We start from the raw sequence: 27371 nt of genomic DNA on the forward strand, positions 1-27371 counted from the left end.
TCATGAGGCCTAAGGATGAGCAAACTTGTGTTTTCAAGTTCAGGGTTCAAGGTTCGGGTAAGGGCTCATGCACACGACCGTATGTATTTTGCTCTCCTCAAAAAAAAGGTATTTGCAAAAAATAGGGATGACGTCCGTTTGCCTTTCATATTTTGTGGAAGGGAACAGCAGGCCCCCTATTAGAACAATCCTATTCTTGTCAGTAATGCCGACAATAATAGGACATGTTCTATTTTCTTGCAGAACGGACATACGGACCTACGGAAACAGAATGCACATAGTAACTTCAGTTTTTTGGGCGGATCCATTGAAATGAATGGTTACGCATACGGTCCACAAAAAAAAAAAAAATGAACGGACACAGAAAGAAAATACGTTTGTGTGCCCTTATCTAAGAATTCTGTTATGGATTGTGCTACCACGGACCATGTCCAGTAAAATGCTAGTACTTATACCTGTAACTGGACTGACCCAACTATGCCCCACAAGTCACTATAATATACAACTCCAAGAGAATACTGGGCATTGAGAGAGGCTGCTATATACGCATATATACGGTACATGGACTGCATTAGCTGTGCTTCTCTATCCCTTATTGGGTGACTAAATGTCAGGTGACTTTCTAGTACCAGGAAGTTGAGTGCAGCCTGTGACTGTGGAGGCCACATCTGATATTACCGTAATTACTAGATTACATGAGTCTTTCCTGAGGGTTATACCCACATAGCAGACTGCAGCCGTGCAGGACAAGGTACTGATACATTGTTATGTCACCTGTAGTGTTTGTTGTACAGAGTTATCATGACAAATCAGATATGCATGTACATAGCTAATCCTGTCTGCCACAGCTAGTGTCCAGGCTGCAGCAGCCATCAGTGGTCTGCAACCTACACATCTTCATCTGTTGTGAAACTACAACTCCTAGTTGCATAAACTACAGCTCTCAGCAGCTGGTAAGCTGCAGGTGCCAGATCACCGCAGTACAGCGTATACATGTAGGAATCAGGAATATAAGATCTAGTGCTACGTGTTACTGTGCCTTACTGTTATTATTGCTGGAAAGCCATAGTGTGCAACCAGAAAACTTCCCCTGGCCTCACTGTTGCCGCAGAGTTCTTGTCATACATACTGCATTAAAGGGATTGTGCAGCTTAATGTCACAGCGGCTGGAGGGGGGAGGATCCATGGAGCAAACATAACAGTCGAGGTGGTCCTACAGATGAACAGTTGGTTCATGTCTGGGAATTAGGGGCCAGGGTAGTACTCGGAGTCTTGGTCATGCTCATTCCAACCAGTGCGGTTGTAAACGTTACATTACCCTACTTCGTGAGATTTCCCTAACTCGTAACTTCCGGTCGCACCGCAAATGACGTGAGGAGGCGTGCCGGAGTTGTGCCGGTCTGCGCATGCGCAAAACTACGGTTTAGGGAAATCTCACAGCGGAGTTCAGCTGGACACCGGGACACTGCACATGCGCCGGAGAGCCTCACCAGCCTTAGGGTAGGGAAAAATTACGGCCCAGTGCGCAAGTGCGGCTCACTACAGAACATCCATCCGATCTCCGCGGCCTGCGCAGTGTGGGGGTAGGGAGATCTGTATGGCTATTTTTTCTGTTAAATTTATATAATTTATTTAACAGAAAAAAATGGCCATCAGATCTCCCTACCCCCACACTGCGCAGGCGCGGAGATTGGATGGATGTCCTGTAGTTAGCCGCGCTTGCGCACTGGGCCGTAATTTTTCCCTACCCTAAGGCTGGTGAGGCTCTCCGGCGCATGCGCAGTGTCCCGGTGTCCAGCTGAACTCCGCTGTGAGATTTCCCTAAACCGTCGTTTTGCGCATGCACAGATCGGCACAACTCCGGCACGCCTCCTCACGTCATTTCCGTTGCGACCGGAAGTTACAAGGTAGGGAAATCTCACGAAGTAGGGTAATGTAACGTTACACCGGACATTTCTAGTCGTGTAAGGCTACTTTCACACCTGCGTTAGGTGCGGATCCGTCTGGTATCTGCACAGACGGATCCGCACCGATAATGCAAACGCTTGAATCTGTTCAGAACGGATCGTTTGCATTACCATGCATTTGTTCATGATAATGCAAACTGATCCGTTTTGACTTGCACTGAAAGTCAATGGGAGGCGGATCTGTTTTCAATTGCACCATATTGTGTCCGTGAAAACGGATCCGTCCCCATTGACTTACATTGTAAGTCAGGACGGAACCGTTTGGCTCAGTTTCTGCCTCCAGAGCGGAATGGAGACTGAACGGAGCCAAACTAATGCATTCTGAACGAATCCTTATCTATTCAGAATGCATTGGGGCTAAACTGATCCGTTTTGGACCGCTTGTGAGAGCCCTGAAACGGATCTCAGAAACGGAATTCAAAACGCCAGTGTGGAAGTAGCCTAACATGTCGCATTGTTTTTCTGGAAGATCCCATCAGTCCCAGGGAAGACAATGGGGCACATTTACTAAAGTGTCTGTGCCTGTTCTCATGAGTAAAAAAAGCCTGTTTACCGACTGTCTATTGTTTAAGTCTCCTTTACCAACTGTTTTTGCACCTGTTTTGGAGGCATTTGCCTGTTGTGTCTATATTGAGTTTTAAGACAAATCCAGAAGTTTTGAAACTTTTTCTCCTACTTTCCGTTCTATTTATGTAGGTTATTTTGTCGTAAAAACAGTCTAATGTCTACGTCACCCCAGGGCTGGCGTACTTTTCTGTCTCTGTTTTGAATGGTGAGTTGCACCACAATTTGTTTACTTTCATGGAGACTTGTGCAATAATTCATCTCACTTGCACCATGTTTTCATGCATATATTATTTGGATCAGTTTTAGTGAATATGAATCTGTCTTACAAGGAAACGACCATTAGATGTCAGACTTAAAGGGGTTATCCAGTTCCTATAATGAACCACCACCCAATGCACAGGCCCCTCGTATGTATTATCTGCTCCCCAGCACCCATGTCACTCTGGATCCCCGCACGGCCACCACTGCATCTCCCCATTGCACGGATCAACATCCGTGAGTCGCCAATACCAGGCTACGACGGGGACGAGCCTCCCTAGCATCATGGGGATGCAGTGGCAGCCGTGTGGGGCGTCTCTAAGTTAAAACATTCGGGACCTGGGCACCGGATGTACTGCCCAGAGATAGAAGACGCACATTTTTCCCCCTAAAAGTGAGGAAAAAATGGCAGTGTGTCTTATACTCCGAATGTTAATGACCGCTTCCATTATGGAAACAGTTATCAGCATGCTATAGGGGTAGGTAACAGTGAGGTAAGCCCTGCACTGACTCTACTCACCACTCCCTGGTATTCTTCTGGGCCCTGCTTTGCACTATGTCCTGACTGTGTACTGCATCAGGACATAGTGCACGTGGGCTTGCACTATGACCTGACACTGTGTGATGCCAGGTCACAGTGCAGCAGGGACCAGAAGACAACCAGGGAGTGGGGAGTCATGCTGAATGGCAGCTCTGTCTGGAGCAACCAAGGTAAGTTTATTTATTTTATACTTTTTACCATCTAATCTGAAGTCTGATGGGGGTCTGATCTGATGGGGATCTGATCTGAGGCTGATGGGAGCCTGATCTGAGGACTGCTGGGGGTCTGGTGGAGGCTGGGGGAGTCAGGGGTCTGATCTGAGGCTGATAGAGGTTGGGGTTTGATCTGAGGCTGATGGAGCTTGGGGTGTGTGAGGAGGGTCTGATCTGAAGTCTGATGGAAAAACATTTTTTTCTTATTTTCCTCCTGTAAATCCTAGTTGGGTCTTATAGTCCAGAAATACAGTACAAATGTATCGCCGTCCTCAGGACGGCGATACAATTGAATCTCTGCTGTGGAACACAGGAGCCAATTGCTCCCTGTGCCGCCGTTCTCTTTCATAGGCGTCAGGTAACTAGGCTTGAGGGGGTCACTATAAGGGATGTGGGCACTATAGGGGGCACTATAGGGACTATGGACACTACAGGAGGCAGTTTAAGGACTGTGGGCACTACAGTTGGCACTATAAAGTCTGGGGGTACTATAGGGTCAGTTTAAGCACTGGGGGCACTCCAGTGGGGAACCATAAAGATTGTGGGCATCACAGGGAGGTCCTATAAGATTTAGGAGCAATATAAGGTCTAGGGGCACTATGGGAGGCAGTTTAAGAACTGTGGGTATGACAGGAGGGTACTATAAGGTTTGGGCGCTGTAAGGTCTGGGGCACTACAGGGAGGGGGCTTTAGAGGGGTGTTATAGAGTTGCCTTGCTAGTACTGGGTACACAATGGTGGGCATTATTATTTGGCACAATATAGGAGCACTACTAATGGACACACCTTCGGAAGTATTATCATTATTGGGGGCACTGTTACTAATGAGGGTACTCTGGGAGAGAAGTATTGCAATTGGTGGGACTTTTATACTACTATAGGGGGACTATCTTTATGGCAGTATAATTTCTGCAGTATAGTTTTTGGGGGCACAGTATTAGGAGTAGCGGCAGAGTGAAAGTTTTGTGGCACCAGAGTTGGGAGGATAATGATTAGTGTTAAGCAAAGCTAGCTTCGGACGCTTCATCCAAAGTCGCTTCATTCTAAACTTCAGAATAAGGCTCCATTCACACGTCCGTAGTTTATTGCGGATCCGAAAATTGCAATACATCCAGCCAGGATCCCCATAGAACTGCCTATTCTTGTACGCAATTGCAATTTTTTTCCAGAGCCGCGGAGCGGAAGATCGGGGGCGCACTCCATAAATGCGGACAGCATACTGTGTGCTGTCCGTATCCATTCCTGCCCCATAGAGAATAAATGGGTCCGCACCCGTTCCGTAATTCGCGGAATGGATGCGGACCCATTCTACAGACGTATCAATGGACCCTAATACTGTACGGAAATTTGTCTCTGTACAGTATTAGGCCTCTTGCACACGACCGTATGGCTTTTTCAGTATTTTGCGGTACGCAAAAAACGGATCCGCAAAAAATACGGATGACGTCCATGTGCATTCCGTTTTTGCGGAATGGAACAGCTGGCCCCTGATAGAACAGTACTATCCTTGTCCGTTATGCGGACAATAATAGGATATGTTCTATCTTTGAACGGAAATACGGAAACGGAAGACATACGGAGTACCTTCCGTTTTTTTATGCGGATCCATTGAAATGAATGGTCCGTATACGGAAAGCAAAAAAACGGAATGTAAATGGGGAAAAAAAAAACGTTCATGTGCAAGAGGCCTTAGAATGTATGGGCTCAGATGAGCAGACGTTAGTTATTCACGAAGTCATGCGTAACTTGAAACTGAAACTGAAAGCCCCGTAGACATGACTATAAAAAAGTTATAGGGGTCAGAATCTGGTGAGGAAAATCCACAAATCCCCCATAACAGTGCCATCCACAGGTCCCCATAACAGTGCCATCCACAGGTCCCCATAACAGTGCCATCCACAGGTCCCCATAACAGTGCCATCCACCGGTCCCCCATAACAGTGCCATCCACAGATCCCCCACATGACAGTGCGTCATCCACAGATCCCCCATAATAGTGTCATGCACAGACCACCATTAATTTAAAACCCACCAAAAGCACACCTTTTGGTTAAAAATATATATTTTCTTATTTTCCTCCTCCAAAAACCTAGGTGCGTCTTATAGGCCGGTGCGTCTTATAGGGCGAAAAATACAGTATATCTACAGTATTTATGGAAACACACTGACACTTACGGCATTTCCCTTTTTTGCTTACTTTACAGAATACAGTATATACGGTAGTAAAATGAGCTACAGAAGCACCGCGTTCCTTTTACGTTGCTGGAAATGTAGAAAGTATGTAACAAACTCGACATGTATCATCAACGATGAAGAATGCACAGAAACTCTGGTCAGTATTGGAGTATTGGATAATGCTTGTCTATAGTGATGCTCTGTCTATAATGAGCCTTTGATTTATACATTTCCTCTTTTTTATTCTTTGTGCTTTGAAGGGGATATAGCAGACAAGATTTTTATAGCACCCCCATAGTGAGCATTCCCAGCTGTCAGACAAGTCTTTGGTGGGAACACCCCTTAATGTGGCACAGTTTTCTTATAAGGGTTGCCTTAAAGGGGTCATTTGTAAAATCAGTTATGTGGATTATATCAAAGATGAGCAAAAATTGCAACAATTTTGCAACCCAAACTACAGTAGTTGTCAATTAAAGGGGTTTTCTGGAACTGAAAAATTAATAACCTAACCTCAGTATAGGTAATCAATATGCGATTGGTGGCACCACCTGCTGATCAGTGTCAAAGACCTCTTCCTCAGCCTGTGATATTATGACCACTTCAAACAGCTGATGGGCAGGGTTACCAGGAGTTGGATCCCCACCAATTAGATATTGATATTCTGAGGTTAGGTCATTGTAATTAAAAGGTGACATCTCTGTATATCACTGTACACAACATGGTTAATTTCTGGAAGAGCCTCCCCCCCCCCCCCCCCACCCCCCACACACTCCTTCTATGAATGGTTCAGGGTATTTTATGGCAGGATGGGGAAACAGGAACCAGAGCTCTCTTGGATAAGAGAAAGTGAAACTTTTAACACTATGGGGGAGACTAAAGTTGCAGAGGGCGTGGCTTGGCACGCATGTTCCTGTAGCTCCGTCAGTAGCAGTCTTAACAGCGGCTCACAGGGAAGTATACAGCCGATCTTTTTTCTCTGAAACCACTCTGTGAAGTGCCAAAGAAGGAGAGGATATGTCCAAGATGACCAGGGGCAAGAAAAAAACATATACGCCAGCCAAACTTACCACCTTTTTCGGCCCTGCACAAATCCAAGATGGCGCCGGTAAACAGGAGAGTGCAGCGTGCAGACATAGAGGTGCTTCCTCTGCAGCCTCTCCCCTAGATCTCCCCTCGGGCCTTTCTCCATCCAGCATCTCGGACAAATCTCCAGGCAAGTCACCTAACCCTACCAAGGAGCTCTCCTCCTCATTCTCCCCCATACAAGAGGGTTTTAGCAGGGCAGATTTTGTCAGAACCTCCCAGGGAGCCAGTAGTGGGATGCGGAACCCACTGGCAGTAAGCAGCTGACAGCCCAGAACGCGGTACAAGTTTAGGGATAATCCAAGAGGGGTAGTCAATGTCCAATCCGGGTCGAGGCAGGCAGCGAAGGTTCAAGGCGGAAGACAGTCCAGGGGTCAGTAGCAGGGAAGGATACAAAGAAACAACAGGCAATAGAAGGATCTGCAGGGAGGCTAGGTGTTCACCATAAGGTGGAATAACTCAGCAATAAACCAGAGCTCAGGCCAGGTCTTTATAGCCAGGGAAGGTAGGAACCACCTTCCCCAGGAACCAATGGCAGGCGAGGAAGGTGGAAGGTGTGTACTGGGAATCTCCCTCAGCAAGGCTCACACCTGACAGCCGGATAATGCAGGAACGCTATGCCCCGGAAATGTGCGAGCAGCCTGTGTACTGCGCACCACGCCGTGCACGCCACACCTCGGGCACCAGGTGTTCTACCGAGCTGAAGGGGAACCCGTGCCCTGCGCCGTGCCCGTGGGTCCCAGAGTAGGGGTAACAACCCCTGCTTCCTGACAGAGCCCCCCACCAAGGAGCGGCCTCCGACGCGACCCTGGGAAGGCCTCTCGGGGTGAGCCCGATGGAACGCCCGCACCTTGGCGGCCGCATGGACATCCCAAGGGCTCCCAGGAACGCTCCTCGGACCGTACCACCCCTTCAGTGGATGAGATACTCCAGGACCCCACGGCGGGAGTCCAGGATCTCCTGGACTTCATACTCATCATCGTTATTCACCTGGATAGGTGGTGGTGAGCAGGTGCCCGGTCCGGGAACGGGTTGGCACGGTGTGGTTTCAACAAGGACACGTGGAATACCGGTGGATTCCCAGGGAAGTAGGCAACTGGAGCTTGGCTTGCAACGTTGTTGACCATTACTCACGATCTCAAAGGGACAAGGTAACGGGGGTCCCAGTTTTCGGGAGGGACAGGACAGCTTGAGGTGCTGTGTGGAAAGCCACACCTTGTCCCGTCTTTGTACCTGGGGAATTCTGTGCGTCTTACGGTCTGCTGCTGCATCTTGTGCCGCTGCTGAGCGGCCTGGAGTTGCTGCGTTAGGGTCCGCCTCAGTTCTCGTAGGAGCCGGAGTCGTTGAGCCACTTCAGGCACTGGGACATCAAGGGGGAGATCCGGGAGAGTTGCGGGATGATAGCCATAGTTGGCATAGAATGGTGAGAGCCCGGTGGAGGATGAAGCTGATTGTTGAAGGAAAATTCCGCGAAGGGGAGATGGCTCACCCAGTCGTCTTGTAGATGGGATGTGTAACAGCGAAGGAACTGTTCGAGGGTTTGGTTGGTCCTTTCGGTCTGCCCATTGGACTGGGGGTGATAGGCAGAAGACAGGCTGCAGTGAGTATGAAGGCTACGGCAAAACTGGTCCAAAAGCGGGAGGTGAATTGTGAGCCCGGTCTGAGACGATGGAATCAGGGAGCCCGTGCAACCGGAACACGTGTTGGAGGAACAACTCTGAGGTTTTTTTTGGGCCGTCGGGGAGACCGGAGGTCGGAATGAAGTGGGACATCTTGGTACATCTGTCCACCACCACCATGATGGTGTACAGGCTTGTGAAGGCGGGGTAAGTCCACAATGTAATCCATGGACTATGTTGCGCCATGGAAGGGTTGGCTCTGCAGAGGCTGTAATAACCCCAACAGGTTTGAGGTGGGATGTTTGTAGAGTGCACTCACGGAACAAGGACTCTATGAAGGAGCGTACGTCGGCTGCCAAAGAGGGCCTCCAAAACTGGACGTAGGATGCATTCCGTGGTGTTGCGCCTTCCTCGGTGGCCTGCTGTGGGTGGTCATGGTGAGCTGTAGTACAGGCAGTCGCTGGGAGACTGGGGACGTAGATCCACTGTTGGTGGTAACAAAGCCCCTGCTTCATTGGCAGATGGGCTGCCTCCTCTGGAGCGGGCATGCTGGGCCCGTCGGATCCTCTCGATCAAGGAGTGTTGGGTGGCTAGAAAGTATGCGGCTGGCAGGATCGGTTCCGGAGGTGCAGGATCGGCCTCGGAGGAGCACATACGGGACAAGGCATCAGCCTTGCCGTTCTTGGATCCCGGTCGATAGGTAATCTGGAGGCGAAAACGGGAGAAAAAGAGAGCCCACACTGGCTTGTCGAGGACGCAGCCGCTTGGCACTGCGGAGATATACGAGGTTGCGATGGTCGGTGTACACCACCACAGGGTTTTCGGCTCCTTCCAGCAAATGTCTCCATTCCTCCAGGGCGTCCTTGATGGGCGAGCAGCTCCCTCTCACCACATCATAGTTGCGTTCGGCCCCGGTGAGTTTGCGGGAATAAAAGGCAACGGGATGGAGAAGCTGCCCTTTTCCCCTTGGACCTGGGAGAGAACAGCCCGATAGCCCCCTCGGAGGCGTCGGTTCTCCAGAAAAAACGGGCAAGAGGCGTCCGGTTGTACCAGTATAGGTGCCTGTGTGAACAGCCTCTTAAGGTGCTGGAATGGCCTGTTGGACCTTCGGGGTCCATTCAACAGGTGTTGCTCCTGGTCAGAGCAGTGATGGGAGTGCAGATCGCTGAAAAGTTCCGAATGAATCGGCGGTAAAAATTGGCAAAACCAATGATCTGCTGCACCATCCGCCGATTGCGGGGGACAGGCCAATTCTGGACGGCCTGGATCTTCCTGGGGTCCATCTCCACTCGACCTGGGGATAGGATGTAGCCCAGGAACTCAATGGACGAGACATCGAAGGTGCTTTTTTCAAGCTTGCCATAGAGACTGTGGGTCCGCAGACGCTGGCAGCACCGATTTGACATGCCGTTCATGTTGTGGCAGTGATCTGGAGAAGACAAGGATATCGTCCAGATATACCACAACATGGGTATCCAACAGGTCCACGGAAGACGTCATGATGAAGCACTGAAAAGTGGCAGGGGCGTTACAGAGCCCAAAGGGCATGACAAGGTACTCGTAGTGCCCAAACCGTGAGCGGAATGCTGTCTTCCACTCATCCCCCTCCCTGACACGAATCAGATTGTAGGCCCCACGGAGGTCGATCTTGGTGAAGAAACGGGCATCCTTAACTCTGTCCAGCAAAGTCGGGAATGAGAGGGAGTGGGTACCGGTTCTTCTTGGTGATGTCGTTCAGGGCCCGGTAATCGACACAGGGCCGGAGACCCCCATCTTTTTTCCCCACAAAGAAGATGCCGGCCCCAACTGGAGAGGTCGAGGGACGGATGAAACCCCTTCGCTAGGCTCTCTTCTATGTAGTCCTTCAGGGCCCTGGTCTCGGGTTCGGGACAGATTGTACAAGCGTCCGTACGGCAGTGGGGCTCCAGGGAGCAGGTCAATGGGGCAATCATAAGGCCTGTGTGGTGCAAGGGCGTCTGCTCTTTTTTTTTCAAAAACGTCTGCATAGTCCTGATATTTGTCGGGTAGTCTGTGTTCAACGGTGCCAAGAACCGTAGGAGGGCTAGGAACCGGAGACGCATGAATAGGAGAACCGGAGGGGGGGCGTGAAGGTGATGGAGCCAGAGGTCCAGTTAATCGTGGGGTTGTGTCTCCTAAGCCAGGGGATGCCTAAAATGACTGGAAACAAGGGGGAAGGCACGATGTCCCACACGATCTTCTCGAATGGTAAAGGCCGATGCGGAGGAACAAGGGATGTGATTCCATGGCGATAGGTCCCGTCTTTAGGGTGCTGCCATCCACCAGATGAAGCTGGGATGGGTTCTTCTTAGGGCGCAACGGGATGCCTAGTTGGGAAGCCAGATCCTTGTCCATAAAACAGCTGCTTGCGCCCGAATCAATGATGGCAGAGAGATCAATATTGTTGTTGCCCAGCTGCAGGGAAACAGGGATGGTGAGATGAGACGAGTTGTTATACATAGGTAGGTTAATGCATACCGTGGGTGTCACCGGCCTACCTTCGGGAGGTTTGATGGGACAGTCCTTCAGGAAATGGCCCGGTTTTGCGCAGTATAAACAAAGATGCAAGGTTCTTCTACTGGTTCTCTCCATCGTGGACAGGGGACCCCGAACAGCCCCGATCTGCATCGGCTCCTCCTGGTTACCGTCTGCCGCCACAAGAACAGGAAGCCTTAAGGGTTCCAACCGGCGCTCCATTAGAGGCGGGGTCTGATGTCGCTCCTGTCGTCTTTCCCGGAAGCGGCGATCCAGGTGGGTTACTGAGTCCATCAGGCCCCCCAAGGAGCCCGACACCCCAATGCGGGCGAGCTCATCCTTGAGCTGCTCGGACAAACCGATGCGGAACTGGTCAATCAAGGCCACCTCGTTCAAGCCCGTATCCGGGGCTACCTCACGGAATTCCATGATGTAATCCTCCACTGGACGTCTGCCCTGGCGGAGGGTGCGCAAGGTACCCCTGGCGGTTGAAGAACGCAGGGGGTCATCATAAAGTCTTTGCATAGCTGCGGCAAAGGACTTCCAGGATGCCAGCACTGGGTCATCGGCTAGTAGGAGTTGGTGCGCCCAGGTCTGGGGAGGGCCCTGAGAGCAAGGAAATTGCCGTGCGTACCTTGACGAAGTCCGTGGCATATGTACGTGGCTTCAGGGAAAACAACAGCTCGCAGGAGATGATGAAGGAGCGGTACTTCCTCCGATCTCCTGAAAACCGCTCAGGGAGGCTGACTGACGGCTCGCTAGAGACCACTTCCAGGGTGCGCGCCGGCGGGGGAGGAGAGGGTGGTAGCGCGGTGCGCTCTGCGATGCGCTGCTCCTGTGTGGCAACCCTCTGCAGCAGGTGCTCATGACTCGCTTGCATCTCCTGGAAGGCCTGCGTCATGAGGTTAAGTTGCTGGGCCATGGCCGTCATGGGATCCACTGCTTTTGCTGGGTTCCATGGTGAAGGCTGAGTTATTCTGTCAGAACCTCCCAGGGAGCCAGTAGTGGGATGCGGAACCCACTGGCAGTAAGCAGCTGACAGCCCAGAACGGGGTACAAGTTTAGGGATAATCCAAGAGGGGTAGTCAATGTCCAATCCGGGTCGAGGCAGGCAGCGAAGGTTCAAGGCGAAGACAGTCCAGGGGTCAGTAGCAGGGAAGGATACAAAGAAACAACAGGCAATAGAAGGATCTGCAGGGAGGCTAGGTGTTCACCATAAGGTGGAATAACTCAGCAATGAACCAGAGCTCAGGCCAGGTCTTTATAGCCAGGGAAGGTAGGAACCACCCTCCCCAGGAACCAATGGCAGGCGAGGAAGGTGGAAGGTGTGTACTGGGAATCTCCCTCAGCAAGGCTCACACCTGACAGCCGGATAATGCAGGAACGCTATGCACCCGGAAATGTGCGAGCAGCCTGTGTACTGCGCAACCGCCGTGCACCCACACCTCGGGCACCAGGTGTTCTACCGAGCTGAAGGGGAAGCCGTGCCCTGCGCCGTGCCCGTGGTCCCAGAGTAGGGGTAACACCCCCTGCTTCCTGACAGATTTGGGCCTGTCAGCCACCCCTATCACAATTGAGGCTATGAAAGAACTGTTAGCTGATCTTAAGAAATCTTTTAACAATGACCTCCGATCTGCCCCATCATCTTTGAGGTCTAACATTGTTGCCATAGGAGACCGCACAGCACATTTATGGAGGCAATGGAGGAATTTACCTCAGCCCATAACAACTTGGTTGATGCCCATAATACAGCAGAAGATGACATAGTGGCCATAAAACTCAAATTGGCAGATTTAGAGGACAGATCACGGAGGAACAATATTCGATTTAGAAATATACCGGAATCGGTACAAGATTCTCAACTCCAAGAATATCTTGGGGATCTGTTTTCTGCACTTTTAGGCTACTTTCACACTAGCGTTCGGGGCTCCGCTTGTGAGTTCCGTTTGAAGGCTCTCACAAGCGGCCCCGAACTGATCCGTCCAGCCCTAATGCATTCTGAGTGGATGCGGATCCGCTCAGAATGCATCAGTCTGGCTCCGTTTGTCCTCCGCTCCGCAGGCGGACACCTGAACGCAGCTTGCAGCGTTCGGGTGTCCGCCTGGCCGTGCGGAGGCAAACGGATCCGTCCAGACTTACAATGTAAGTCAATGGGGACGGATCCGTTTGAAGTTGACACAGTATGGCTCAATTTTCAAACGGATCCGTCCCCCATTGACTTTCAATGTAAAGTCAAAACGGATCCGTTTGCATTGTTCATGGTAATGCAAACGGATCCGTTCTGAACGGATCTAAGCGTTTGCATATAGGTGCGGATCCGTCTGTGCAGATACCAGACGGATCCGACCTAAACACAGGTGTGAAAGTAGCCTTACCCTTAGATGCAGATTTTCTAATAGATAGAGTCCACAGGATTCCAAAACCCAAAAAAACTTTCTGCTTCCTTTCCTAGAGACATTATAGCAAGACTTCACTAATATCATATAAAAGATAACCTCTTGAAAGCAGCAGCAAAAGCAACGGATATTCCCGATCACTTCAAGCAAATTTCCCTATTTACAGACCTCTCTACTGTCACTCTGACGAGAAGAAGAGAATTTACAAAAACGACACAAATTTTGGGAGGGCAAAAGATCCCTTTATAAATGGTGTTTTCCGGTCAAACTGTACACTGTAATGGTTCAACTCATGTTCTGTTGACCCCCAATGAAGCAACAAACTTTCTCTCTAAACACTCCTTGCTCCATTCTGCAGAGGCGACAGATAGCCCTCCCAAGAAAAAGCCACCCACTTTTTCCCCTGAGTGGACAGTGGTGGGCTCTCCTAAATATTCTACCTCTCCTAAGCGAACCTATCATTTGACTGCTGAGTTTGACTGAGTTTTATTCTCTCCTAAACTCCATCTATAAGTCGTCCTAGATATGTATTCACCTGACTTACCAACATCTCATCTATGACCGTCTACCATTCTACAATCAATATATCAACCAGCAAATCCACCCGCCCGAGTAGATGGCGACCTGGAGCCACATTGGTTCACATAGAACTGGACTGAGCAAGTTTATTTTCTTAGTTTTCAATTTTTTGTTCAATCAGTGTTATTATACCCTTAGGCATATTCTTTTTGAATTCAGTTGTGGTACAAAATTTATTGAGTACATCACTGGTCTTTATACTGTCTGCAGACATTGGAGGTGTCTTCATCTTCAGCTTTTATTTTAACATAGCTTAATGGTTTTGAGAATAGCATTTCTAAATGTTAAGGGCCTCAACAGCCCAGCTAAGCACTCTTATTTTGGAAAGAAACGCATAATCTAAATTGTGATATTATGTGTGCACAGGAGGCGCACCTGAATATGGCAGACAGTACTAGACTTAAACGACTTCTCAATTTTTTTTTTTCTTATGCTATAAACAAAAAGAGAGGTGTATTGATAGCCATAAAACGTTCAGTAGCCTTTCAGCTATTATCCCACCACTCTGACCCTCTGGGTAGATATTCATACTCTCGGATCGATCTCATTCTAGTAGACAAGTGGCTTCTTTAAAAGGTGGCAGATTCCAGGATAGGCCTGATTAGATGGTCTGACCATGCTCCAATTACTATTACTATCCAAGAAACTCATAACCTTCAACACTCATCCCCCTGGAGATTGAACAATCTTCTCCTTTCTAATAAATACTACAAAAAGCTGATGTCCTCAGCTCTAGTATAATATTTTTCACATAACGCAAATGCGGAAGTTAATCCCTATATATTAAATACTCTGCCTTGACAAAAAAGAAAATATCAGCCGAAATAGAATTGTATAAAAAGCTTAGAGACTTAGAACAAGCTAATCAAGCGTCCCCTACTACACAACTTGCCAACGACCTTAAAACTACCAGACATGAGATATACCTTATGCAAAATAATTTTGAACGCCATCTCGGACAATCTAAGGCTCAGTTTTACAGACAAGGAAATAAGGCCTCTAAATTACTAGCCCATAGAATCAAAACAAGAGTGGCACACTCAAGGATCCCCTACTTATGGTCTCCCCAGAAGACTAAAGTAATGAACCCTCTAAAAATTGCTGATGAGTTTGCTAATTACTACACCTCTCTATAATCTGAAAAATTATTCAGATTCATATAAACCTACTCTTTCGGACATTAATAACTTCCTTCAAAGCATCTCTCTTCCTCAACTCTCGCAAAAACAATTGGGCACTCAAAACGCAAAAATATCACTCCCGGAGATCTTGAATACAATTACCTCACTAAAAATCAATAAATCCCCTGGCCCAGATGGTCTTATAAATTAGTATTTAAAAACATTCTCCCATATTTTAGCCCCCCAGCTGTTAACATGTTTTCACAATATAATACATCTGAACAAACTTCCTTCAAAGATGCTCCAAGTAATTATCATTACCCTACCTAAACCAATGAAGAAACCTGACACTCCAGAAAACTTTCGACCCATTTCCCTTTTGAACACAGACCTTAAAATATTCGCCAAAATTCTCGTCAACAGATTAGCAGACATATTACCTTCTCTAATTGGCGACGATCAGGTGGGATCAGGCACTAGGATTTCCTAGACCTGATTGAAATAGCCCACTCTCGTCAAACACCTTCTCTGCTCTTATCTCTTGATGCGGAGAAGGCGTTCTACAAAGTTCATTGGGGATTTCTGGGGGCAGTGTTAATGAGATTTGGGATCTCTGAACCCTTTTTAACTGGATTGCTATCCTTATACTCCCCACGCTTATGTATACTCTTCTGGATTTAAGTCCTGTTCTTTCCCCATTACCAATGGCACTAGACAAGGCTGTTTGCTCTCTCCCCTCATATTTGCTCTAATAATGGAACCCTTAGCTCAGCATGTCAGATCCTCAACCTTTATCTCAGGCATCTCAGTTTCAGGGAGGGATCTTTGAATAGGTTTATTTGCAGATGATGTCCTTCTTATATTGTCAAATCCTACTGAATCCTTGCGAACCACATCCAGTGTCTTAACAGATTTTTCCAAGGCATCTTATTACAAGATTAATACCACCAAATCCCAAATTTTAAACTTGGGAACCCCTCCAAGAGTTGTTAAAATCCTTAAACAAGAGTTCCAATACAAATGGGTAGAGCACTCCCTACCATATCTGGGAATTAAACTCTGTGCTTCTCCCATCAATGTATTTGAAGCTAATTATACCCCTTTTTCTAGGGTAAAAATACCTTAAGCGAATTAAAAAAGGCAAGGCATCTCCTGGTTAGTAAAGATTACAGTGGTCAAGATGAACATCTTACCCAAAATCCTATATACTTTAGAAATATCCCAGTTACAGTACCTACTTTATAATTTAAGAGATTACAAAAAATTATTTTACATTTTATTTGGGGTGGGAAAAGACATACAGTAGGGTCAAACAGAGATCCTTTTTCTACCTAGCAGTGAGGGAGGGAACCCACAGAATAATAAACAAATAAACCATATAAGATAAAAAGTGTAGTATGGGACAGATAACCCAGTAGAACTCATGCAAATGGAACAAGGCAATGGGAAAGATTACCGCTACGCGGTTACTCACGATGCTGCTTGGATGATAATGGCAAAATGACTGATGAGGGCACTGCAGGTTCTCCCGGCGAACAATATCACATCCAGGACAGTGATCGACTGGTTAAATCAGGATGCCAGATGAAAAGTTCATCAGAAAACCAAGACTAAAGATGTAAAAAAAATGAGTAAAATTCACATCAGCTGGTAGGTACAATGGATTTCTCTCCCTAAAAGGCCTACACTCTCCCTACCTACAAGCAGACGGTGCTCCAATGAGGGAGGGCCAGTCCCACTTATAAGAAACTTGTCCCCTGTAATTAGAATCCCTGCCTAGATAATATCCCAATGATGATTGAGCCTATAAGAAGATAAAGTCCTATTTAGTGGCTGTTACTGGAGACATGGTTCAATGGGAGTAATGACTAGGATATAACAATACCAGGGTTCTCATCTATATAAGGAAAGACAGAGAAGGCAAGAAAGGGGGGAGGGGTGGCCCTGTATGTGAAAGATAGAATAAAAATCTAATTTAATACAAGTTAGCTAGACCAATTTAGAGTCAGTTTGGGTTATCTTGCAGCTTAATAATCATAAGATAACTTTGTGTAGGTGTGATATATAGACCACCTAGCCAAGTCAAAGAATTAGATGATCTACTAGTTGAGGAAATAGCTAAAATGACATTGAAAGGGGAGACTTATCATTATGGGAGACTTTAATCTTCCTGATGTAAACTGGAAAACCAAAATAGCTTGTTCTGCCAGGAGTACAGTCGTGGCCAAAAGTTTTGAGAATGACACAAATATTAGTTTTCACAAAGTTTGCTGCTAAACTGCTTTTAGATCTTTGTTTCAGTTGTTTCTGTGATGTAGTGAAATACAAATACACGCACTTAATATGTTTCAAAGGCTTTTATCGACAATTACATGACATTTATGCAAAGAGTCAGTATTTGCAGTGTTGGCCCTTCTTTTTCAGGACCTCTGCAATTCGACTGGGCATGCTCTCAATCAACTTCTGGGCCAATTCCTGACTGATAGCAACCCATTCTTTCATAATCACTTCTTGGAGTTTGTCAGAATTAGTGGGTTTTTGTTTGTCCACCCGCCTCTTGAGGATTGACCACAAGTTCTCAATGGGATTAAGATCTGGGGAGTTTCCAGGCCATGGACCCAAAATGTCAACGTTTTGGTCCCCGAGCCACTTAGTTATCACTTTTGCCTTATGGCACGGTGCTCCATCGTGCTGGAAAATGCATTGTTCTTCACCAAACTGTTGTTGGATTGTTGGAAGAACAAGCCTTTTTCCAGATGCCCCAAACAATCGGAAAGAGGCTTTGTTGGAGAATGTGACTTTGCCCCAGTCCTCAGCAGTCCATTCACCATAATTTCTGCAGAAGATCAATCTGTCCCTGATGTTTTTTTTGGAGAGAAGTGGCTTCTTTTCTGGCCTTCTTGACACCAGACCATCTTCCAAAAGTCTTCGCCTCACTGTGCGTGCAGATGCGCTCACACCTGCCTGCTGCCATTCCTGAGCAAGCTCTGCACTGGTGGCACTCCGATCCCGCAGCTGAATCCTCTTTAGGAGACGATCCTGGCGCTTGCTGGACTTTCGTGGACGCCCTGAAGCCTTCTTAACAAGAATTGAACCTCTTTCCTTGAAGTTCTTAATGATCCTATAAATTGTTGATTGAGGTGCAATCTTAGTAGCCACAATATCCTTGCCTGTGAAGCCATTTTTATGCAACGCAATGATGGCTGCACGCGTTTCTTTGCAGGTCACCATGGTTAACAATGGAAGAACAATGATTTCAAGCATCACCCTCCTTTTAACATGTCAAGTCTGCCATTTTAACCCAATCAGCCTGAGATAATGATCTCCAGCCTTGTGCTCGTCAACATTCTCACCTGAGTTAACAAGACGATTGCTGAAATGATCTCAGCAGGTCCTTTAATGACAGCAATGAAATGCAGTGGAAAGTTTTTTTTGAGATTAAGTTAAATTTCATGGCAAAGAAGGACTATGCATTTCATCTGATCACTCTTCATAACATTCTGGAGTATATGCAAATTGCTATTATAAAAACTTAAGCAGCAACTTTTCCAATTTCCAATATTTATCTAATTCTCAAAACTTTTGGCCACGACTGTACAGATAATCTAAATTCCCTAATGGCATTATCTCTACAGCAAGTAGTTGAGGAGCCAACCCGGAAGGAGGCCATTTTAGATTTAGTATTCACAAATGGGAATTTGGTATCTGATATTACTGTAGGGGAAAGCTTGGGATCTAGTGATCACCAGTCAGTGTGGTTTACTCTAAGTACAGTGACTGAGTCACACCACACAAAAACAAAAGTTTTAGATTTTAGAAAAACTGACTTTTCTAAAATTAGATTAGTGGTACACGAGTTCCTATCAGATTTGAACAGTTTCAATGGAGTCCAGGACCACTTAAAAGTGGCACTATTGAAGGCAACAGATAATTGCATTAGGCTTGTCAGTAAAAGCAAAAAAAGGAAGAGACCACTGTGGTACTCAGCAGAAGTGGCCAAAATCATTAAAAACAAAAAGATAGCATTTAGTAATTATAAAAATAAAAAAAAACGAGGATGACAGGCAGATTTCTAAGATTAGGCAGAGAGAGGCCAAACAAGTTATAAGAGCTTCTAAAGCACAGGCAGAAGAGAAATGAGCTCAGTCAATGAAGAAAGGCAATAAGACATTCTTCGGATACATAAATGAAAAAAGGAAACTAAAACAAGGAATTACCAAATTAAAAACAAAGGAAGGAAGGTATATGGAAGAATATAAAGAACTAGCTGACTGCCTCAATGAATACTTCTGTTCAGTTTTTACAAAGGAAAATTAAGGAAAAGGACCTCAGTTAGGAAGGAAGACTAATTAATCTTTTGATGCATGTGTCTTTACAGAGGAAGAAGTTCTAGGTCTAAATTAAAAGAGCTCAGCGGTGAACTAGCAAAACCATTAACAGATTTATTTAACCAATCACTAGTAACAGGAGTCGTCCCAGAAGATTGGAAATTAGCAAATGTTGTGCACATTCACAAGAAAGGTAGTAGGGAGGAATCGGGCAACTATAGGCCAGTAAGCCTGACATCAATAGTGGGGAAATTAATGGAAACCATACTTAAGGAGAGGATTGTGGAACATCTAAAATCCCATGGATTAAAAGATGAAAAACAGCATGGGTTTACTTCAGGGAGATCATGTCAAACTAATCTTATTGATTTTTTGGATTGGGTGACTAAAATAATAGATGGCGGAGGTGCAGTAGACATCGCTTATCTAGACTTTAGTAAGGATTTTGATACTGTCCCACATAGAAGGCTTATCAATAAATTGCAGTCTTTGTGCTTTGACTCCCATATTGTTGAATGGATTAGGCAGTGGCTGAGAGACAGACAACAGAGGGTTGTAGTTGTAGTCAATGGAGTATATTCAGACCCTGGTCTTGTTACCAGTGGGGTACCTCAGGGATCTGTTCTGGGTGCCATATTGTTTAATATCTTTATCAGCGAAATTGCAGAAGGCCTCGATGATAAGGTGTGTCTTTTTGCTGATGACACAAAGATTTGTAACAGGGTTGATGTTCCTGGAGGGATACACCAAATGGAAAAGGATTTAGGAAAACTAGAGGAATGGTCAAAAATCTGGCAACTAAAATGCAATGTTGATAAGTGCAAAATAATGCACCTGGGGCATAAAAACCCAAAAGCAGAATATAAAATTAGTGATACAGTCCTAACCTCAGTATCTGAGGAAAGGGATTTAGGGGTTATTATTTCAGAAGACTTAAAGGTAGGCAGACAATGTCATAGAGCAGCAGGAAATGCTAGCAGAATGCTTGGGTGTATAGGGAGAGTCATTACCAGTAGAAAGAGGGAGGTGCTCATGCCGCTGTACAGAGCACTAGTGAGACCTCATTTGGAGTATTGTGCTCAGTACTGGAGACCATATCTCCACAAGGATATTGATACTTTGGAGAGAGTTCAGAGAAGAGCTACTTAACTAGTACATGGATTGCAGGATAAAACTTACCAGGAAAGATTAAAGGACCTTAACATGTATAGCTTGGAAGAAAGACGAGACAGAGGGGATATGATAGAAACTTTTAAATACATAAAGGGAATCAACAAGGTAAAAGAGGAAAGAATATTTAAAAGAAGAAAAACTGCTACAAGAGGACATAGTTTTAAATTGGTAAATTTGTAAAGTAATATCAGGAAGTATTACTTTACTGAGAGAGTAGTGCATGCATGGAATAGCCTTCCTGCAGAAGTGTTAGCTGCAAATACAGTGAAGGAGTTTAGGCATGCATGGGATAGGCATAAGGCCATCCTTCATATGAGATAGGGCCAAGGACTATTCATAGTATATTGGGCAGACTAGATGGGCCAAATGGTTCTTATCTGCCGACACATTCTATGTTTCTATGTGTGTCCCATCTTCACTACAAACGTCTCCCGACGTGTTTCCCTGACTAAAATAAAATGGTTCATTAGGGGAGAATCCAGAAAGCACAATGGCTGTGGCGAGATAGTAGCCAATGTAATGACCTGCGGCGCGCATAGATTACTGCCACAGGTTTAAATACCCTATAACCTTAAATACCCAAACCCTACCTTTGAGAGTGATAATCTTTATGTCTTTTTCATAATTTTTGGTTAATATTTTATTATTTTAAAAGCATTTGGAGACACCATTATCCACTTACCTGATTTATCCACACTTTTTGAGCCAATGATAACAAAGGTTAATTCTTTTCCTTTTGTTATTTTTACCCTATATAACCCTAGTTTGCACGTGGGATGCTTTATATCTTACTAAGTTGCCATGGGTGCGGGGACGCACGTATCGGCGTCTTCCCGCATCCATTCTTTCAGCCTGCGCTCCAACCATCGCGAGACCCATTGTTACGGGTCTCACCCAGTCTCCGCGCATGCGCAGTGCACTCCGAGATCCTCTTTGAAAATTCGGGCGGCCATCCTGACGTCATCTACGTGCGCCCATTACGCGCTTGCGCAGCTGCAACAGTGGGACACGGCCACATCAAGTCATAGGGTATTTAAACCTGCGGCGGTAATCGATGCGCTCCGCAGGTCATTACTAGAGATGGCCCGAACTATCCGACGGCGAACAGTTCCCGGCGAACATAGCTTGTTCGCGTTCGCCTCTGCCGGGCGAACACATGCGATGTTCGGTCCGCCCCCTATACATCATCATTGAGCAAACTTTGACCCTGTACCTCACAGTCAGCAGACACATTCCAGCCAATCAGCAGCATACCCTCCCTCCCAGACCCTCCCACCTCCTGCACAGCATCCATTTTAGATTCATTCTGAAGCTGCAGTCTTAGTGAGAGGAGGGAGACTGTAACTGCTGCTGATTTAATTGGGAAATCGATAGCTAGGCTAGTGAATTCAGTGTCCACTCCAGTCCTGAAAGACTCATCTGATCTCTGCTGTAAGGACAGCGTCCTGACAGCACCCCAAAAAGCCCTTTTTTAGGGCTGCAACATTAGTCTGCTTTTTTTTTTTCCTTTATATACATATTGCAGTTGCCTGGCCATGCCTGTGTGTGAGGAGCTGCAGGCCCACAGGACTGTAGTGTGCCCACTGCCAGTGCTCACCCCTGTCATTTCGTGTGGCACAGGACCTTTGCTTAAAAAATGGCACTTTATTTTTACACTTTAATCTTAGGTTATGTTGCCTGCCAGTGTGTGTCAGGCTGACTTCCACTGACTGTAGTGTGCCCACTGCCAGTGCCCACCACTCTTACCGGCTGGCACAGGACTTTGCATAAAAAAGGCATTTTATTTTTACACTGTAGTGTAATTTCAGCTGCTTGCCCTGCTGCTAGTGTGTGTCAGGCCGACTTCAACTGACTGTAAGTGTGCCCAATGCCAGTGCCCACCCCTGTCATCCCGTGTGGCACAGGACTTTGCTTAAAAAAAAGGCACTTCATTTTTTCACTCTTTAATCTAAGGTTAGTTGCCTGCCAGTGTGTGTCAGGCCGACTTCAACTGACTGTAGTGTGGCACACTGCCAGTGCCACACCCCTGTCATCCCGAGTGGCACAGGACTTTGCTTAAAAAATTTGGCACTTATTTTTATCAATTTAATCTAGGTTAGTTGGCCTGCCAGTGTGTGTCCAGGCTGACTTCCACTGTCTGTAGTGTGCCCTCTGCCAGTTGCCCACCACCTCATCTACCGGCTGGCACAGGACTTTGCTTAAAAAAGGCATTTAATTTTTACTCTTTAATGTTATTTCAGCTGCTTGCATGCTGCTAGTGTGTGTCAGGCCGACTTCAATCTGACTGTTGTGTGCCCACTGCCAGTGCCCACCCTCTGTCATACGAGTGCACAGGACTTTGCTTAAAAAATAGGCACTTAATTTTTACACTTTAATCTAAGGTTAGTTGCCTGCCAGTGTGTGTCAGGCTGACTTCCACTGGACTGTAGTGTGCCCACTGCCAGTGCCACCACTCATACCGGCTGGCAACAGGACTTTTGCTTAAAAAGGCATTTAATTTTTACACTTTAATGTAATTCAGCTGCTTGCCTGCTGCTAGTGTGTGTCAGGCCGACTTCAACTGACTGTAGTGTGCCCACTGCCAGTGCCCACCCCTGTCATACCGAGTGGCACAGGACTTTGCTTAAAAAATAGGCACTTAATTTTTACACTTTAATCTAAGGTTAGTTGCCTGCCAGTGTGTGTCAGGCTGACTTCCACTGACTGTAGTGTGCCCACTGCCAGTGCCCACCACTCATACCGGCTGGCACAGGACTTTGCATAAAAAAGGCATTTAATTTTTACACTTTAGTGTAATTTCAGCTGCTTGCCTGCTGCTAGTGTGTGTCAGGCCGACTTCAACTGACTGTAGTGTGCCCACTGCCAGTGCCCACCCCTGTCATACCGAGTGGCACAGGACTTTGCTTAAAAAATAGGCACTGAATTTTTACACTTTAATCTAAGGTTAGTTGCCTGCCAGTGTGTGTCAGGCTGACTTCCACTGACTGTAGTGTGCCCACTGCCAGTGCCCACCACTCATACCGGCTGGCACAGGACTTTGCTTAAAAAAGGCATTTAATTTTTTACACTTTAATGTAATTTCAGCTGCTTGCCTGCTGCTAGTGTGTGTCAGGCCGACTTCAACTGACTGTAGTGTGCCCACTGCCAGTGCCCACCCCTGTCATACCGAGTGGCACAGGACTTTGCTTAAAAAATAGGCACTTAATTTTTTACACTTTAATCTAAGGTTAGTTGCCTGCCAGTGTGTGTCAGGCTGACTTCCACTGACTGTAGTGTGCCCACTGCCAGTGCCCACCACTCATACCGGCTGGCACAGGACTTTGCTTAAAAAGGCATTTAATTTTTACACTTTAGTGTAATTTCAGCTGCTTGCCTGCTGCTAGTGTGTGTCAGGCCGACTTCAACTGACTGTAGTGTGCCCACTGCCAGTGCCCACCCCTGTCATACCGAGTGGCACAGGACTTTGCTTAAAAAATAGGCACTTAATTTTTACACTTTAATCTAAGGTTAGTTGCCTGCCAGTGTGTGTCAGGCTGACTTCCACTGACTGTAGTGTGCCCACTGCCAGTGCCCACCACTCATACCGGCTGGCACAGGACTTTGCTTAAAAAAGGCATTTAATTTTTACACTTTAATGTAATTTCAGCTGCTTGCCTGCTGCTAGTGTGTGTCAGGCCGACTTCAACTGACTGTAGTGTGCCCACTGCCAGTGCCCACCCCTGTCATACCGAGTGGCACAGGACTTTGCTTAAAAAATAGGCACTTAATTTTTACACTTTAATCTAAGGTTAGTTGCCTGCCAGTGTGTGTCAGGCTGACTTCCACTGACTGTAGTGTGCCCACTGCCAGTGCCCACCACTCATACCGGCTGGCACAGGACTTTGCATAAAAAAGGCATTTAATTTTTACACTTTAGTGTAATTTTCAGCTGTTTGCCTGCTGCTAGTGTGTGTCAGGCCGACTTCAACTGACTGTAGTGTGCCCACTGCCAGTGCCAACCACTGATACCGGGTGGCACAGTAGCTTGCCGATAAATAAGGCATTTAATTTTTAGACAGTAGTCTAAATTCAGTTGCTTGCCTGCTGCCAGTGTGTGTCAGGCCCGCTTCCACTGACTGTAGTGTGCCCACTGCCAGTGCCAACCACTGATACCGGGTGGCACAGTAGCTTGCCGATAAATAAGGCATTTAATTTTTAGACAGTAGTCTAAATTCAGTTGCTTGCCTGCTGCCAGTGTGTGTCAGGCCCTCTTCCACTGACTGTAGTGTGCCCACTGCCAGTGCCAACCACTGATCCCGGGTGGCACAGTAGCTTGCCGATAAATAAGGCATTTAATTTTTACACTTTAGTGTAATTTCAGTTGCTTGCCTGCTGCCAGTGTGTGTCAGGCCCGCTTCCACTGACTGTAGTGTGCCCACTGCCAGTGCCAACCACTGATACCGGGTGGCACAGTAGCTTGCCGATAAATAAGGCATTTAATTTTTAGACAGTAGTCTAAATTCAGTTGCTTGCCTGCTGCCAGTCAGTGTGTCAGGCCCTCTTCCACTGACTGTAGTGTGCCCACTGCCAGTGCCAACCACTCATACCGGGTGGCACAGTAGCTTGCCGATAAATAAGGCATTTAATTTTTACACTTTAGTGTAATTTCAGTTGCTTGCCTGCTGCCAGTGTGTGTCAGGCCCGCTTCTACTGACTGTAGTGTGCCCACTGCCAGTGCCAACCACTGATACCGGGTGGCACAGTAGCTTGCCGATAAATAAGGCATTTAATTTTTACACTTTAGTGTAATTTCAGTTGCTTGCCTGCTGCCAGTGTGTGTCAGGCCCGCTTCCACTGACTGTAGTGTGCCCACTGCCAGTGCCAACCACTGATACCGGGTGGCACAGTAGCTTGCCGATAAATAAGGCATTTAATTTTTAGACAGTAGTCTAAATTCAGTTGCTTGCCTGCTGCCAGTCAGTGTGTCAGGCCCTCTTCCACTGACTGTAGTGTGCCCACTGCCAGTGCCAACCACTCATACCGGGTGGCACAGTAGCTTGCCGATAAATAAGGCATTTAATTTTTACACTTTAGTGTAATTTCAGTTGCTTGCCTGCTGCCAGTGTGTGTCAGGCCCGCTTCTACTGACTGTAGTGTGCCCACTGCCAGTGCCAACCACTCATACCGGGTGGCACAGTAGCTTGCCGATAAATAAGGCATTTAATTTTTACACTTTAGTGTAATTTCAGTTGCTTGCCTGCTGCCAGTGTGTGTCAGGCCCGCTTCTACTGACTGTAGTGTGCCCACTGCCAGTGCCAACCACTGATACCGGGTGGCACAGTAGCTTGCCGATAAATAAGGCATTTTAATTTTTAGACAGTAGTCTAAATTCAGTTGCTTGCCTGCTGCCAGTGTGTGTCAGGCCCTCTTCCACTGACTGTAGTGTGCCCACTGCCAGTGCCAACCACTGATACCGGGTGGCACAGTAGCTTGTCGATTAATTTAGGCATTTAATTTTTACACTTTAGTGTAATTTCAGTTGCTTGCCTGCTGCCAGTGTGTGTCAGGCCCGCTTCCACTGACTGTAGTGTGCCCACTGCCAGTGCCAACCACTGATACCGGGGTGGCACAGTAGCTTGCCGATAAATAAGGCATTTAATTTTTAGACAGTAGTCTAAATTCAGTTGCTTGCCTGCTGCCAGTGTGTGTCAGGCCCTCTTCCACTGACTGTAGTGTGCCCACTGCCAGTGCCAACCATTCATACCGGGTGGCACAGTAGCTTGCCGATAAATAAGGCATTTAATTTTTACACTTTAGTGTAATTTCAGTTGCTTGCCTGCTGCCAGTGTGTGTCAGGCCCTCTTCCACTGACTGTAGTGTGCCCACTGCAGTGCCAACCACTGATACCGGGTGGCACAGTAGCTTGCCGATAAATAAGGCATTTAATTTTAGACAGTAGTCTAAATTCAGTTGCTTGCCTGCTGCCAGTGTGTGTCAGGCCCACTTCCACAGACTGTAGTGTGCCCACTGCCAGTGCCAACCACTCATACCGGGTGGCACAGTACCTAGCACGCGTAGTACCACTTATCTAAAAAAAAAATGACAGGCAGAGGCAGGCCACCCCGCAGGGGCCGTCGTGGTTGTGGTGCTGTGATTTCCACTGTCCCTGGAATAATGCCCAGTTTTCAGAGGCCACGTACCCTGAACCCGAAAAATTCAGAGGACGTAGTTGACTGGCTTAGACAGGACACCCAATCTTCAACAGCTTCCGCTAAGAACCTTGACGCACCATCCTCCTCCAACTCAGCTTCGGTCACCTGCTCTCAAGTTACCACGCACCCGCCCGTCGCCACTACCACCACAGCCACCACAGCCGCTTCACTTGATCCGTCAGAGGAGTTATTTACACATCAGTTGGATGCAATTAGTGATGCGCAACCATTATTGCCAGATGATGTAGATTACGGGGATATGTCTCAGTCAGGCAGGATTACACACATGGACGTACTGTGTGATGATGATGATGTTGTACCCGCTGCTGCTTCCTTTGCTGAGGTGTCAGATACAAGTGAAGCGGTTGATGATGACGATGTGTCCACGGATGCCACGTGGGTGCCTGCTCGAAGAGAAGAAGAGGGGGAAAGTTCTGAAGGGGAGACAGAGAGAATGAGGAGACGAGTTGGAAGCAGGGGGGAGGGTCGTCGCAAGGAGTTAGTGGCACAGTCAGACAGCATGTATCGGCACCTGGGGTCAGCCAGACAGCACGCCAGTCAACGCATGCTGTTGCCACCACTAGAATGCCGTCATTGCAAAGCTCAGCAGTGTGGCATTTTTTTTTGTGTGTCTGCCTCTGATAAAAGCAATGCCATTTGCAACCTGTG

At 47.0% G+C, this 27371-nt stretch overlaps 1 protein-coding gene across 1 annotated transcript in view; it reads left to right on the forward strand.

The window, feature by feature from the left end:
• The first annotated feature begins 669 nt into the window (after positions 1-669).
• Positions 670-27371, forward strand: part of RNF180 (ring finger protein 180) — a 66336-nt gene continuing 39634 nt past the window's right edge. The window contains exons 1-2 of the mRNA XM_040419623.1: positions 670-751; positions 5749-5876. Of these exons, the coding sequence (XP_040275557.1) occupies positions 5772-5876 (105 nt within the window). The 5' untranslated portion in view covers positions 670-751; positions 5749-5771. The remainder of the gene's footprint in view (positions 752-5748; positions 5877-27371) is intronic.

This window comes from Bufo bufo, chromosome 2 (genome assembly GCF_905171765.1).
Source record: "Bufo bufo chromosome 2, aBufBuf1.1, whole genome shotgun sequence".
NCBI classification, from domain to species: Eukaryota; Metazoa; Chordata; class Amphibia; order Anura; family Bufonidae; genus Bufo; species Bufo bufo.